Raw genomic sequence first — 16,696 nt, forward strand, 5'->3', positions numbered from 1 at the left:
CCCTGCGATAGCTCTCACCCACCTCCAGCCGAGAGGGTAACTCCTTGCAGAGGAGAAGGTACCTCTGGTGTGCAGCTCCCATGGCCTTCTTAGGACTTTTGCCACCCTCTGGTCTTTTTTCCACACACAATTTACTTCCCACCAGCCCACTCAGCTCCATTCTCAAGTTGCCACTCAAGCTGGAGCCATGCGCAGTCCGTGCCACCACTATGAGGCCCAGCCTAGTCCCAACCCTTGATTGTGCTCTTGTGCTCTTGGGGAGCACTTCTAGGTCACCCTTTGGGCATGGTTTGGACTGCAGAGACACTTTAAGGGAGCAATTGCTTGGGGTAAGTCCCCGAGATAGGAAAGACAAGAAAACCAGGGAGGATTCCCTGACACAGGAGCTAACAATGCAAAGACATGGTGACAAACTCAGCAAGAGCTGTCTGATCCTAACACACGGGGACAGGAAAGCCCCACTCAGCTGAACACCAGTGCCCTGGCTCTCCAAGGCAGCATCTCCTGCCCCCTCACACTCAACGAATCTCTTATTTTCTCGTTTACTTTTGCTTCCCTAATACAAACTCTCCCACTCCTCTGAACAGCTTCAGTGCTCTCTGCTGTGACTGTTCTTCACTTCTCCCCAAATCCTCTGGGCACAGAGATGATCGTCCCCTACCTGACCACATCCCAGGCTACCCTGCCTGGACTTAAACACATTATTTTCATTCAAGCTACAAATCATTTTCTCCCTTTTAGGACACCACATACTGGGGAACCGCATGTTTTCCTCCTCCAGGCTGGTCACCCACTTACCCAGGATGGAGCTGGACCATGGGGATTAAACAAGGGCAGTTTTCTCTGACCCTCCCGGCCAAGCTTTGCAGCACACAGCACCAACACCTCGCTGCAGCAGCCAGCCTCTGGAAGCACAGTCATCCAGCAGAGAAAGAGCAGGACAGTGATTCATCTTCCTTTTGATCTTTAGGCTAATCCTTGCAGACTCAATTTTCTGTCCCCAAAATTTCTGGCCGTTGGCAGCCCGTTCCACATCCCCCCCCCAGCCCTCAGAAGGCAAGTGGTGAGAGGTGCTGGCACCCTGCAGGGGTTTGAATGCTGCACACCCAATTCAGTAGGCGAGCAGATGCCTGGCTGCCAAAGTTGCCAGGGAGATGAGCTTCCTTCGGAGCCTCCCCTTGCCACACACGTCTGCCTGAGCTCCTGCCGAGGACAGGCGTCCTCCACCATCTGCACCGGACAGAGCACCGCACAGCGCAGAGAACACCTCCCCAGGGAGCAGGGCAGAGCTTTCTCCTTTAATGGCACCATTTGGAGATGAAAGAGTGGTCCAGCAGTTTGGGAGGGTGCATGCTCACATCCTGGCAGCCTCCACTGCTCAGCAGGGAGAGCAGAGAGAGAGCCAGGATTTACTGACATCTTTGCTACACTCGGCCCAGTTCCCCACCGGCGTGACCAGCACCAACCACACTGTCACACCCAGCACCATACGGGCACGGGAGGACTGACAGAAGCTGCCAGCCAGCCCTAGCACCTCCCAGCTCAGTGGAGGCACTTTATCACTTCCCAGCACTTTATCAGGCAGGCTCCTCTGCAGCGAGAATTTCTCAGATGACCAGAGTTGCTCACAGGCTCGCAGTCTTGCAAACCTGCTGCCCACCACGGATCAATCTCCTATAGCTCCTCCTGGCCAAGCACACCACCCACCTCTGCCCTCCTCACTGCACCCGCACCCTTGCCTGCCAAAGGCTGGCACAGCTCGCTGGGGAAAGCCTGTGCGCTGTTCCAGGGCAGCACGGCTCTCCTCTGCAGCCAGCAGTGTCACACAGTGACTCGGGAGGGGAAGTGGAGACAGCGTGAGCTCCAGCACCAGTATTCAATGCCCTAAACATAACAAGGCAGCAGCTCCTCGCAGGAGCCGTGTCACGCTGCTCATGGGAATCGGCAACCCCATCTGATCCTCCTCCAAGAGGCAGCTTCACCCCGACAGGACAGTACCAAAACCTGGGGACTCTGCAGTAGATTTTGGGCGGTGTCAAATGCTTTCAGGCTCAAGGCACTGGTGACATGGTGTATTTTGCCTTATGCAGCCCAAATCAAGCAGGGAGCTCAGCTGCGGCAGAACATGGCTCCCTGTTTGCCTGATGATGGAGTTCATTGCTTTTGTGCTCCCAAGCATGCATCAGTTTCTGATCCAGATCCAACCCCAAGTCGAGGTGTTGCCTGTGATTTAGAAAGGGCGTTATGCTTCAGGGCCCGTATCTAAGGGTTAGTGGGTAGCAGAGCACAAAGACAGCCACGGAGCAGCAGCTGGTGTCCAGGGGATGTCACGGAGAGGCCCTGGATATTGAAACCAGCACTGCTGGGATCACACAGGAGCCTTTTTAGTCTCCTGCTGCTCACAGAGATCTTTGGGGAGATGCTTTATTTAGTCAAACGTTTCTGAAAGGGGGACTGAGAAATCAGCCAGGCTTTGCTCTACATGCCTGTGAGGGACAACCTCTGTTCTTTCAGGTAGAATTAAGTCACTGAGACCTGCAGCACCAGCTGAGCGAAGTCTCAGTTGCCAGTTCCCCGTCACAGCTGGCTTGTCTGGGAGATGAGGAGCTGAACCGCCCACAGGGACCCAGCTACTCCGGGTCCATTCCCGGGCCAAATCCTGTGTGCCAGCCAACCAGGAGCAGGGAGCACCCAGCAGTGTGCCGCCCTTGCAAGGGGTAAAAGCTTTCTGCAGCAAAGTGTCCATTCCCCATCTGCAGAAACTCAAGGCAAGAAGGAAGCAAGTTTTCACTCTTCTGCAAACCCAAGGAAGTGTGATTTTCTGAAGGTGGTGAGAAATAGTTTCAGACAGCTCTAATTAGCAGGGTGGCGTGTGAGAAAATCCAGATTTACTGCTCTCTGCTCCACAGCTGCCCTGGGATATAGGGAGAGCACCAGCATCAGTGGCTGGAGCCCACCCGTGCCCTTCCCTGACACCTGCCTGGCTCGGAGCAAGCCTGATGATTTGCAGGATAGCAGAGGGTTATTTTTGTATGAGCTGCTGGTTCAAAGTTGCCAGTGCTATTTCAGGCAGCAACACCTACACTGTAATCCAGAGGGCTGTATTTTCCCGCGGGCACTTCAAAATCAGGCCTCCCTCCTCTCCTCACAGGCCAGCTGTAAGCAGCCTAGCTCCCAGCACCAACAGAGAAACAGCTCACAGCACCGTGCAGCCACTGAGTCCAATGCCACAGCATGTTCCTGATTCCCACCGAGACCAAGGCATCTTCCAACTGGAAAAATAAAGACGTCATCTCAACAGAAGAACCTGCTACAACAACAGGTCCTCTGCCTGCAAATCCTCCCAGGGATCTGCCACCACCAGATTACTCGCTCAGACTAAGCCAGCTAATCCTACGGGCGACCTGCAGACTCCGTCCTGAAACTCTGCAGTGTTTTTGGTGAGGTGCTCCAAGACATGGGCAAGCTCTAATTAAAGTGACTTTGCAACCTCCTGCATGTGGAGGCAGGAAGATATTTGTTTCAGAAACCAGAGTTCAGACAGGTTAAATCCCCAGCAGCCAGAGCCCCTCCTACTTACAAAATATCTGCAAGTATATCTTCCACACAGGGAGCATGAGCTCACGTAGGAGATGATGCCACAAGTGACCCTTAAAGACCAGAAGGGTCAGGACCACAACCCCCTTCCTGGACCCAAATCAGGAGTGGTCCCAGCAGGGAAACCACACCACAAAGCCACCCTGCTAGGGAGAGCAAGCACCGCATCTTGCCCCTGTTCCTCACAGGGCATCTTGCCCCTGTTCCTCTGTGCATGTAGGCACAGAGCAGACAAGAGACCATCCAAAATTAAGGAGCTAAAAGATGTAAAGAGATGAGACAGGAGGAGAAGCAATAACAGGAATCATTATATAACACTATGAGAACAAAAAACAATAACACTGCCAGTGCAGAATTGGTTTTAAGATGGGCAAGTGGGTGGTGAGACCCACAGGACGCTGGGCCCAGGGACCGGCTGTTCCCAAGGCTGGGCAGAGACGCAGAGGCTGCAAACCTCGGGGGGCTGCAGGCAGGGAAATTCCAGTCTCCAGAGCCTGCCCAGCAGTGGGATGCCCAAAGCGAGAATCCCCTCCTGCACCTCCGCACGGCAGGGGAGCAGACACGAAGCAGTCCAGGCAAGACCTGGCACCAGCGCCAGCTGCACAGCCTGGTTTTCCTGTTCTGCCTCCCACACCCAGTGCTACCTCTCACTCCTGCTCCAGACCCCCGGCTCTGCGCAGCAAGGGTCTGGGTCCCCTGCAAAGCCTCACCACCCACTTTATCTCTTCTGAGGGAGACTGTTCCTTGGTGAAAGACACAGATGCTCCGACCGCAGGCCTAAACATGCAATGCATCCTGGCCCTCAGCAAGCAGCGAGAGCAGAGGACACAGCATCTTAGGCTGTGAGAAGGGGACGAATCACTAGAAAACAGACCCAGGCATGGAGCCAGAGCAGTGAGCAGGATGGTCCTGTGAGGCCTGCGCCTTTGGGAGTAGGGGTCCTGGAGTGGCCAAAGCCACAAGGTCCCACTCCACCCACTCCAAAGCAGCCCCAGCATCTCTCCCCCCAGCTCTGTAGCAAGGTTGCAGCCCCGCTGTCCCTCAGACCACACATTGTGCCAGGACACTTCAACCCCTGCCAGCTCTGGAGTTGTCCACAGCCCCATCTGCAGCAGGAATGGGAAACAGCCCCGTACCCTTCCTGATCTCCCCTCCCGGCAGAAACCAAGGTGCAAGGAGGCAGCCCAGGGCCTGGTTCCCCAGCCCACACACCTTTCCAGCAACTCAGGTGCTATGAATCTGAGTTCCTAGAATGTCACCTTCAGAAGCAACTTCCCAGCCAAAGAGAGTACGAAGTGCTTTGGGAACCACGAGCTCAGCAGGCCAAGGCTCCCATTTAATCTCTATCACAGACCCAAACCATGGTTATGACTGCTCCAAGCCACCAGCTTTTATTTTCCTTTCTCAATCTGCTGTAGAGCCCTGCTGAGACAATGCTCCCGACAACCTACAGAGCCCCTCAGCCAGGAAGCCTTTGCAGACCATCAAAAATACAGAAACAAAAGCATCAGCTCCAAGAAGGTGTCATGGGCAGAATGACATCCCATAACTTGTTGTTACATCAGTCTACACATTAACACTTTGGGCATAATCCAGGAAGCCACGGAGCGGCTTCCATTCCTCTTTAAGCCATACCCTGCTGCTCAGAGATGCGCAAGTTTGGAAACCTTCTTGCTTTAAAAGAAACCAAAAGCCACACACCTTTTGCTATGCCTTCACCCAGTGAGACCCAAGAAATTCCCTTAGTTACTTTTCTTTTAACTCTGCAACAGCTGTTTCATTCAATCCTCTACATCAGCGATGGCCCACATGCCATGAAATTTGTGTCTCCCAAACTAGTTTTTTTCACATGCAGTTCTAGCCCATTTTCCTCAACAACATACTACGATGGGCAATTCGCCACCTTTCTCCCAGGAAACATGATCTTCTAAAATTATCTTTTGGATAGCGAAAAAGAGACAGGTCTGGCTTTCAAAATCTGGGCTCAGCAGTCCCAAACGGCCAAGTATTTGCCCCAGAAACACTGAGTTAATAACACACCAGTAACAACAACAAAACACACGTATGTTCATTACAGAGCCAAGCATAACTGATGAGGCACCTAGCCTTTAATGAGGCAAAAGGCCAATTAACCTGATGAGGCAGTACGGCACGCTGTCATTGCGTGGGGAGCCTGGATTCCCGGGAGATATGCCCTGTATATCCTTACAACCCACCAAACGTGAGCGATTCAAATCCGTTTCTGAGGGCTCGGAGCTCTCCGGGATAACCCCGGCCTTCTCCAGGTTCTGTGACACAGTATCCGAGCACTCGAGCTGGACGAAGAGCCGGCCTTGCATTTTTGTCAGCTCAGATCTTAACCCTTGGAAAATGCAGTCATTGTCCTCGCCCGGTCCCCAGCGCCCAGCCCACCGCAGGCATTCGCCCTGCTGGAGGACGGCGTGGAAAACCCGAGCAGAAAAGCAGCAACGCTCCAGCGGGCGCTTCCTCGCTGAAGTCATTTCATAACCGCATCCACCAAGGTGGCTCCGCACACACGGCGGGCGGCGCGGGTGCCACCTCACTGCGCCCAGCAGACAAAAGGAAAACCAACTCCACATCGCCAGGCCCCTGTGCTGGAGGAGGCAAAACTTCACGGCACTTACAGCATACCTGGAGAGCCGGGAGCTGCCCAGGCCCCGCAGCCCCGGGAAGGAGCCTCCCTCCGCACCGGCAAACCCGACCGAGCCGGTACCGGCGTGTGGCCGCCCCGGGGAGAGCGGCGGGGAGCGCCCGAGCCCACGCTCCGCGGGAGGGGAGACGCCGTGCCCGGGCACCCCAGCCCTGGCTGCCCCGGCCGCTCCAGCATCGCCTCCTGCCCCTCCAGCATAGCCCGCCACCCACCAAACATCGCCCCCCGCACCTCAACATCGCCCCCCGCCGCTCCAGCATCACCCACCGCCTCTCCAACATCGCCTCCCGACGCTCCAGCATCGCTCCTTGCCTCTCCGGCATCACTCACCGCCTCTCCAACATCGCTCCCGTCGCTCCAGCATCGCCCACGACCCCTCCAGCATCACTCACCACCCCTCCAACATCACCCACTGCCGCTCCAGCATCACCCCCAGTCCCCAGCATCACCCCCGGTCCCCAGCATCACCCCCCGCCACTCCAACATCACCCCTCGCCACTCCAACATCACCCACCGCCGCTCCAGCATCACCCACCGCCGCTCCAGCATCACCCCCAGTCCCCAGCATCACCCCCCGCCGCTCCAGCATCACCCCCGGTCCCCAGCATCACCCCCGGTCCCCAGCATCACCCCCCGCCACTCCAACATCACCCCTCGCCACTCCAACATCACCCACCGCCGCTCCAGCATCACCCCCCGCCGCTCCAGCATCGCCCCCCGCCCCTCCAGCATCTCCCCGGTCCCCAGCATCGCCCCCGCCGCCGCCCCCCGCCTCCGCGGCGCGGCCCGTACCGCAGTCGGCGCAGAGGATCCTCGCCACGTCCCGCTTGAGGTTCTTGCCGCTGGTGTCGAGCGGGGCGAAGGCGGTGCGGAAGACGAGCGGCTCCTCGGTGGGCTCCAGGAAGAAGATGTAGCGGTGGTTGCGCTTGACTTTAAAGCAGGGCGCCTTGGAGCCCACGCTGATGAGCTGCTCCCGCTGCAGCCCGCCGCTGTTGAGCGGCCACAGGTCCAGCACCTTGACCAGGACCCCCCCCCCGGCCCCGCGGCTGTCGTTGCCGCCGCCGGGGGGGCCCACGGACTGCACCTTGCCCTCCAGGACCACGGCCGCCGTGTACGCCTGGTCCTGCACCGACTTGAGGCTGGGCGAGTAGCAAGCGAGGGAGACGCCGAAGAGCAGCACGGAGAAGCCGGGAGCCGGGTCGCGCTTCATGCCGCCGGCTTTCCCCAGCTCCTTCCCCGCCGGCCCTGCGGCGGGGCCGGGATGCGGGGCTGGGATGCGGGCTTGGGATGCGGCGGGGCGGAGCGGCGCTGCGTGGCGTGGCGCGACGCGGGAGCGGCGCGCCACGCCACGCAGCGCCGCGGAGCCAGGAAGGATGCTCTTGCGGAGCCAGGAAGGATGCTCTTGCGGAGCCAGGAAGGATGCTCTTGCGGAGCCAGGAAGGATGCTCTTGCGATGAGCTGGGGAGGGAGAGGGTCCTGTATGGGACCCGCCTGAAAGGCAGGAAGGCTTGTCCCCAGGTGATGGGTTGGGATGCACCACGATGCAGGGATGAACAGCCCCGGTGCCAGCCCCCGAGGCTTTGCGGCTCCAAGGGAATCCCTCGGCACACCCCAAAACATAACAAGAGTCAGGGGGTTTTGAGCAGAGAAGCACAGAGCGCAGGCTTGAGGTTTGCTCTCCATTTAATACGAATCATCAGGAAAACCGGGCAAGGAGCAGAGCTGCTGTGCCCAAGGCGCAGGCACTGCTCCTCGTGTTGCCCTGGCTCTGCTGCCTGGGGCAAAAAAAGCTGGCGAGTGCCACTCCTGGCACCGCCCCAGCAGAGACACAGCTCTGCAGCTATGGACCTGCCAGCCAGGATAGCTGCTTTTCCCTCTCCAGGGATGCTAACAGCTCTCTGCACAGCTCTGCCATTGCAGGACCGTTGCAATTGCATGGGGTGTTACCAGCAGCATAGTTAGGGGAGCATTTCTCTCCTGTGTTTTCTCTTGCTAATAGACGTTCTCTGTGGCTTTCTGTTCTCTGGTGTTTCTGAAGGCAGAGGCAGAAGGGACCAGAACTGTTTCCCATGGCAGAGGGAAGGACAATGCTTTGGATTAAGGAAGCTGCTTGGAGGAGCGGGGAAACAACCTGACTTCTCTCTGCTTTTGACCCAAATCTCTGTGGAAACTCCCTTCTTTGTAACATTTTGCTTAGACAGCAACACAGGTTCTGCCTGAAAGGTAAGGGGATATCTGATAGCATAATGTGATCTGGAGCATTCCCGCTCTACCCTGCCCCTCATCGGAAAAGATGGTTTAGTGCCTGGGCATTTGAGTTGCTAATCCTTGTCTTTCCCTGTTTACTGGTTGGAACTCCTAGTGGGATGACAGTGGTTCAGCTGCTGGGAGAAGTCCAGCACAAGATACCTGTGAGGCCTCCGGGCCAAGTTTGAAAAGGGAAGTTTTCTCTGTCTTGGGCATTTTGGAGTCAAGGATGCTTGGCTCTCCTTCATAGAATAACAAAACAGCTGAGGTTTGCAGGGACCTCAGGAGGTCTCTGGTTCAAGCTCCACCTCACCACAGGGATAGCTCACTCTGGGTCACGCCTCGCTCAGGCTTGAACCTCCTTGGTGAACCTGCTCCAGTTTTGACCACCTTCATGGTGAAAAAAAAAGCTTTTCCTTATCACTAATGGAAATTCCCTGCATTCCAGACTGTGCCTGTTGCTTCTCATCCCCCTTCCATCTGGGAGGCTCTGCTCCCTTTCCCAGGTGGCTGCTGACAGCACTGAGATCTCCTCTTCTCCAGGCTGAACTGAGCCAGCTCGTTGAGACTTTTCTCATACCTCCTGATCTCCTGCCTCTGACCAGCACTGCCCTCAATATTTTTCTAGTGCTGGAAAGTCCCAGTCTCAACCTCCAGCTGAGATTTCCAGATGCCACATAGAAGGGAGGGATCCCTTCCCTTGCCCTGCTCCCAGCATCCTGGCTCCACAGAGGGGTTTGTGAGCTCTAAGAGAAGTTCTCTTTGTTTGGGTAAAAACTAGCAAGGGGCCAAAGGACCTCTTCAATGTGCTGATGTCAGCTGGCTGTTCCTCACCTGCAAATCACGCTTGAGCTCATGGCAGGTACCAAAGGGACAGCTGGAGGGACAAGGTCCTAATTTGTCCCCCAGAGCTGGAGGGCATTTCCCTAGGAAGATGACGAGGATGCTGAGGGCAGCAAAGCCAGGCAGGAGGTGGTGTGGGTTTACTGAGAGGCAAATGCACAGTTGGGTTTACAGATGGGTTTACTGCTAGCATGGCCACAGACTGGTGACACTGGTTTGCATCCTTTTCTAACGTCTCCCTCCAGGCTTTACATTGCCTGGTGGCTTAGGTAGTGATCTGAGCAGCATCTTTCTTTGCATCGGGGCTGTGGCACACATCACCACGCAGCCTCCTGGCCACAATGCTCTTTTCAAAGCTTTCTAGAAAGAGCTCAGAAGATCAAGTGTGCTGGGGCTAAAGGGTTGTGCCTTGTTGTAGGTCAGGGACTTGCACTGGTTTCATCTGCACAAGGAGATGGACTAAAACCTTTGGGCTCCAAAGCCAGTTTGACAAATAGTACTTTTTAAACCTCACCCTTTAGTTCTAGATGCATTTTCTGTAGCTCCCGTGTCTGTTCCTCAGGGTAGAGACATTTCACTGTTTGCATCACCGCCTATCGCAACTTTGGGACCTCTCCTGTGAATCATTCTGTTACAGAGTTTTCTCCAGCCTTGGCACCGTGGATGGTAGCTCACATCATCCCTGCTTCATCTCAAGGCTGACATATATTTTAAAAATTTCACGATGTTCAAGAATGGTCAAAACTGTGGCAAATTCAATTATTTCCCAGCTTCTTCTCTCTTCTGCAAAATCCACTGCACCTTTTACTAAAGAGGCTTTGTATTTGTGATCACCCAGTAGCCAAACTGTTCTGCATCAAACTACCTCAATGCAACCGCTCTGGGCAACCTGGGCCAAGGCCTCCCCACCCTCCTCCCCTTCTGGGATTTTATTTCTTCATCTCCCATATTTTCCTTTTGTCAACCAGAAAATTCAGTTCATTCTGCATTCAGGCACAAGACAGGACCCCTCATGAAGACCCATTATTTCAGAAAACAACTGTTTCATCCCCTGGCTGCTTTAATTTCTCCAGAGCTTATCCCTCCATGCTGCAAAACTCATCATATTGGCAACTTTGAAAGGGAAGATGGTGCGTTTGAGCTCAGCCCAGATTCCACCCTGCCTGGCAGACCCCAAAAACTCAGCAGCACCATCAGGGGCTTTTATCATTGAGACGACTGCCCCAGGGGCTGTTTTTTTTCAGTCAGCTTTAATTTTGCCCCCTAAGTTTCCCAGGGATGCCTGCTAAACAAAGCACTGCTCGGGTCTCTCTTTCCCTCTGCCAAGGGAATTCCTGGCAGAAAGAGCTCTGCCTGGTGACAGGTGCCACAAAAGGCACCGTCCCACCCCTGCTGGTGCCATTTTGTGGCCACATGTCCTCTTTCTGGTGACAGATCGCAGTGCGTGGCCAACACTACTCTTCTGGGGGACTAGAAGTGTTGCCTTGCTCATTGGAGTTGTTCACCCTGGAGAAGAGAAGGAACCAGGGAGACCTTAGAGCAGCTTCCAGTGCTGAAAGGACCTCCAGGAAAGCTGGAGAGGGGCTCTTGATTAGGGAGTGCAGGGACAGGATGAAAGGGAATGGTTTTGAGCTGAAAGAAGGGAGACTGAGATGAGATCTTAGGGAGAAATGTTTTCCTGTGAGGGTGGGGAGGCCCTGGCCCAGGTTGCCCAGAGCAGTCGTGGCTACCCCATCCCTGGAGGGGTTCAAGGCCAGGTTGGATGGGGCTTGGAGCCCCTGATCCAGTGGGAGGTGTCCCTGCAGTCCTCTGCAGGCAGGGGTTGGAACTGGGTGGACTTGAAGGTCCCTTCCAACCCTTAACCATTCTGTGATTCTATGATTCCATGACAAGGGAGACTTTGAATTCAGGGTGGAAGCTAATCCAGGTAGCAGAGAGGCTTCACATGTCCATATTCAGCACCGTTCCTCCTCACTTCAGAACATCCTAGAACTTTGTCTCGGCAGCGCATTGCAGAAATTGGGGTGCTGCCTGAACAGTGCAATGAATGAAGCTGATGTCCATGAAGCGATAGCAGTAAGTTTGAACCTGGGGGTGTACGTGCATCCAGGGAAAAGCTGATGAAAGCATTCCAATGAAAACAACAGCTTTTTGCACTGCAAAATATACATGTCACTGCAGGGAGCTGGGCTGCTTGACTGAGGGCTGAGGCCTCTGCAGACTCAGAAAAATGTTTCCCCTTCCCATTTTTTCCTGTTTCATGTATTTTGATGTAAAAGTACTCTGAGTGGCTGCATAGCTTATTACCTGGGTAAAGAACACAGAGAAGGAGGACTTGAGGTGCCACCACAATAACAGAGATGGATGACGATTGTTTGGCTGTTTAAATATTGTCTGCCACCATTTAGACGAGAGACCTTTTCTGCACAACTTCTGAGACCATTTCTGCAGCAGCAAATTAATGCTTGCAGGCACCCCTGGACTGGAGAACACCCTTGATACTACAGAAGTGGTGACTTGTTTAATGGATTCAAATAAACAGGAAAGCCCAGGAGCTGAGGTAGCAGCATCAAAGCCCTGTACTGAAAGGTGCGGAGACCTGACAGCAACATTAAATATAGGTCTCACAAACCAGAACAACAGGGCTTTGATAGAGGAGATAATCAAGCCCTCAAGGAAATTACAGAATACGAAGCTTAGATTCAAAATAAATGTGAAATGAATTGGTGGATTTGAGACCAGTTCCTTATGGAAAAGTTTTTGCGTCAGAAAGATCACTTGATGAAACTGGCCTTTAATTAGCAGTTTTGGCAGGAAGCCAGGAGGACCAAAGGGGTGCTGGAGCCTCATCCCTCACCTTGCCCCTTTGCAAGGTGTGCTGGGGTCCAGAGAGGGATGGCTGTGCACAGGCTGCTGCGTGTAAGGGGCAGGAAAACCTGGAGATGGGGCCTGGATGTCCCCCTTGTGGCTCCCCATCAGCATGCACTTTCCCGGCAGATCCTACACTCCCAAAACACCACACCCAGGGAGGCAAATGCCAAATCCAGGTTGTCTGTTGCCTTTGCTTTACTCTCTTTTAGTCTGCTTTTTCACTAAGCATCATCCTGGTGTTTTTACTCGTGCCCTTGAATGAATCCAGGTGATCCCACATCCCTTGGCACAGACAGCTCCTTGGACTCTCCCTGCACTATGAATTGTTGGCCGGCTCCTCTGTCAGCTCCCCAGCCACACCTCCTCCCTGCAGGACAGGTTTCAGCACTCACCTCTGGCCTCTCATCCCACCCCTGCTGGGGACCAGGCTGCAGCCACCTGGGAGGATCCAAGCCAAGGCATCAGGCTTTTAGGAATGAGGTCCTGAATGCAAACTGCCTGCTGTGATGCCCAGGTAGGGAGGCTGGATCCTACCCACAGAGGCACACTACATCACTGCCACTGTCCTCACTCGGCACTCCTTTACCACTTAAAAGGATGAAAATTGAAAAATAAAGACCAAGCTGGTTTTCCTTCTCCTCCCTCTTTCACTCCTTGCTTCATGTCACATTGTGATTCTGTACACTGAAGTTTAATCATGTCCTTACGTTTCCTTTTCTCAAAGAGTTAGTGCAAATTATTTTTGCTCCAAGGTGGAGTGTGGAAGTCTCACTCTGTGCTGAGCCTGAGAGCAAAACGGAGGATCCAGGAGGGAGGTGTTTAAAAGACGGGTGGATGAGGTGCTGAGGGGCATGGTTCAGTAATTGATAGGAACGGTTGGACTCGATGAGCCAGTGGGTCTTTTCCAACCTAGTGATTCTGTGACATGAGCTCCAGCTTCCCTAGGGAGCGATGGGTTGAATGGGGCTCCTAAGCTCTTCCAAGCACCTGAATCTCAAGCTTCAATTTTCATCTTCACTTTCAACTCCCTCTCCTCCCTGCAAAGGCTGTTCAGCAGCACTGGGAGGTTACAAACAGGGCAAGCAGCTCACCTGCTGCATCTTCTCCTTGGCACGAGCTGGATCCTCCCTGCACAGGCACTTCACGACTTTCCCTGGTGTCTCCGAGGGGTGATGGCCACGTGTCTTTCCTGGTCTGTAGCTCCCTCCTCAGCCCTTTGCCTGCATGTCCTGGCTGGTGCTGAGGATGCAGGCGGCAGCACCACAAGCATCTGCACTGAGATTAACCCTGCGAAGCCAGGCACAACAATTTGTATTTCCTCATCCAAAATTCATCGTGTGGGAAGGTTGCCAGGCCAGCTCTTCCAGGATAGAGGCTTCAGTGGGAGACTCTGCTCACCCCAGGAGCGGCGGGCGCAGACATCACCGCCACTTTCCAGGCCCAGGGGTACTTTTACTGTCTGCTCTGTCCTCTCGTGGAACGGTGGGGATAAGGAATCACACATACACGCTATTTGGGTCGGGGACACAAGGACTAAGATCGGGCGGAAGGGAGATGGTCTCGTTTAGTTCAGCCAAGAGGAGGCTGAAGGCTGAATTAATGGTGGGCAAAATGTACCCAGAGGGCAGGCACAAGGGCAACAGAGCCAAACGTTCCTTGGTGGGGCATGTCATCAGGGGCAATGGCCTGATAGTGTGGTTTGGGATGCGTAGATCACCATCTAGATGATTTATGTTCCCCAGGAGGTGGCATCTCCCTAGAAGAGAGCACAGCATGTGGGCAGCGCTCCTCCAACAGTCTCCATGCGAGCAGGCAATGGCCAGGAGCATCCCAGGGCTCCCATCCCGCTACCCCTTCTGGGACCCTGTTCCTCTGGGATCAAACCAGCCTAGCGCGGCTATGTCTCCACACTTAATGGGGGAGGAAAATGCTGACTACCTGTGACATGACACCCAGCAGCAGTTAAACCCTGTCTGTTCCCCCTGCAGGATTCATGGCTTCACCATTCAGGGAAGCAGTGAGGACCTGAGGCTCCCAGAGCCCTTCCAGAGCAGGGCCCCTGCAAATGCCTCCCACCTCTCCAGGCTGGGGAAGGTCAGAGAGCTAACAGGAGCCAGAGCCCGCAGGAGCCCTGGCCCGGTCTGGGGAGAGTGGTCCTTTGCAAGCCCCTTGAACAGCCCCTTCCTCAGGAATGCTCTCTGCTTCTTCCCGAGGTGCGTCTAGGCTGGGGAAGGTGGGCTGAGGTGGGCTCTCTCTGGTCTCAGTGAGAAAGGTCCAACAGCAAATGGCTTAATAAAATAGTTGTTTTAATAAGGCAGAATTAAAAAAGAAACATCAGGAGTGAGTAAATCTTACACCCTTTCAGATGTGGGGCACCCTGCATTCATGCAGCATCGGGTGGACTCAGGATGGATTTTCCCATGGTGCTGCACACATCTCATCCCTGGAAAGCATTTCTCCTCTTTGGTCCTTCAAACTATTCTATACCCTTCTTTTTATTCTAACTTCTTAAAGCAGATATTTTATTAAGCTGTATGTTGTTGGGCCACTCTTAGTGAGATGCAGAAACAACCCTTTCTCCCACCTCACCTTGCAGAACAGCATCTCCCTCAAATGTGCCGGATCCCCTTCCCTTTCCAGCCCCCAGCACTGGTTTCAGCAGAACAAGGGCTGTGGTGCTGTGCTGGCTGCAGACTATCCCACAGCTCCCAGACAAAGCTGGTTTGCAAGTGCTCCTGGCTTGCAAGCCTTTTACCTCTCGAACACAAAACAGGTGCTCCGCACACCACAGGCTCTTAGCTGCTCCACCCAAACCTCGCAGGATCAGAGCACTGCATCTTCCCACCTGCAGCACATGGTATTTGCACAGCAAGCGTAAAACAATTAATTGAATATCATTACTGAGAGGATATTCATGTTTGCTGCACTCTATCTCAATCATAACAGGGCTGGTTCACAAAATATTCCAGTAGCAAAATATCCTCAATTGTAATCCATAGAAACAAACCAGCCCCTCGATCTAGACATGCTGTGAGTGGTTGAAACCACCCTCATCATCTCTGGGCAGGGAGAATAAGCGTCATCAAATGGTTGAGGGTTGGAAGGGACCTTTAAAGCCCATCCAGGTTCAACCACACTGCCATGGGCAGGAACACCTCCCACTGGATCAGGTGGCTCCAAGCCCCATCCAACCTGGCTTTGAACACCTCCAGGGATGGGGCAGCCACTGCTTCTGTGGGCAACCTGGGCCAGGGCCTCCCCACCCTCACAGCAACACATTTCTCCCTAAGATCTCATCTCAATCTCCCCTCTTTCAGTTGAAAACCATTCCCCTTTGTCCTGTTCCTGCACCCTCTGATCAAGGGCCCCTCCCCAGCTTTCCTGGAGGCCCTTTCAGTACTGGAAGGTGCTCTAAGTTTTCCCCAGAGCCTTCGCTTCTATACTTCTACTTCTGCAGGGGTGTTTTGCTGTGCTGGATGCATTTCTCCGTGGCTCCAGGTGATTCCTGCTCTCCCCACCCACAGGATTTGTGGAAGCCATGGATTTGCTGTGGTTTTCTCCTCCTGCTGGCCTGATTCAGTCAACTATTCTCCTTGTCCCAACCACTGCAGGGCCTGCACAGCCCCAGATGGGACTCACCAATCTAAAAGCATAGAACCTGCAGATACCTTTGGAGCTCCTGTCTGATCCAAACACAGTTGAGGTGCAGGGGGAGCTGCCAGGAAAGACAGTGGCTGTCACCCCACCAGGACTGGGGAACAAAAGTGTCCCTTTCTCTTACACCGAGTCAGCCCAGCAAACACCACCCTCTCCTGTCTGAGTCCCTCCAAGACAAACAAGGAATCACCTCATAAAAGTGAAGCAATTTCACCGCTGACACATGCCAGTGGCCCCTGCAAACTCTTTTGCACTGTGAGAAACCAGAGAATCAAAAGGCCTGGTACCTTTACAGGGCTTTACCTGTGGCATCTTGCAGGGAAAAGCCAAAAGATCTTGAATTCATGGTAAGGGTCTGGCCCATGGCCAGAGAAGATTGAAATTAAATGCTCCTTCCGCAAAATCCCCAAAACACTAAGGCGAGTTATAGGACAAGATCCTTGAGCTGTTCATTTCTAGCCACACCACAGAGAGCAGGCACTCCAGGTTTTCAAAGCCCAGCCAGGTCTCAGCAAGACGGGAAGCAATCCCAGCTGCTCCTTGATCCACAATGATGCTCCAGACAACATCCCAAAAGCAGCTCTGAAAGAAATGAAGGTTATTGTTAAATACTTCAGAAATAAAAGGAAGTGCTTTAAAAAAGTGAAGTGACTATCATTTCCCCATTCCAACAAAACATTTCTTAGTGTTTCCTATGGGAAGTCACTTGCAGATGAGGGATGGAGGACTTCATCCCGTGTGTCCCTCTTCTTTGTCACAGCACCTATGTCAGATGCACGGGACTTCTGCAACGAGCTGGGCCTCTTCATC

General features: G+C 53.9%; 1 protein-coding gene across 5 annotated transcripts in view; it reads right to left on the reverse strand.

The window, feature by feature from the left end:
* The window catches only part of NRG2 (neuregulin 2), a 184,474-nt gene extending 176,937 nt beyond the window's left edge, over window positions 1-7,537 (reverse strand). For all 5 annotated transcript variants that reach the window (XM_069869641.1, XM_069869643.1, XM_069869640.1 and 2 more), the window contains exon 1: window positions 7,061-7,537. In XM_069869641.1, coding sequence (XP_069725742.1) covers window positions 7,061-7,478 — 418 coding nt within the window. In that variant the 5' untranslated portion in view covers window positions 7,479-7,537. The remainder of the gene's footprint in view (window positions 1-7,060) is intronic.
* Between the last annotated feature and the right edge of the window lie 9,159 nt (window positions 7,538-16,696).

The sequence above is a fragment of the Phaenicophaeus curvirostris genome, chromosome 15 (genome assembly GCF_032191515.1).
Source record: "Phaenicophaeus curvirostris isolate KB17595 chromosome 15, BPBGC_Pcur_1.0, whole genome shotgun sequence".
In the NCBI taxonomy this organism is placed as follows: domain Eukaryota; kingdom Metazoa; phylum Chordata; class Aves; order Cuculiformes; family Cuculidae; genus Phaenicophaeus; species Phaenicophaeus curvirostris.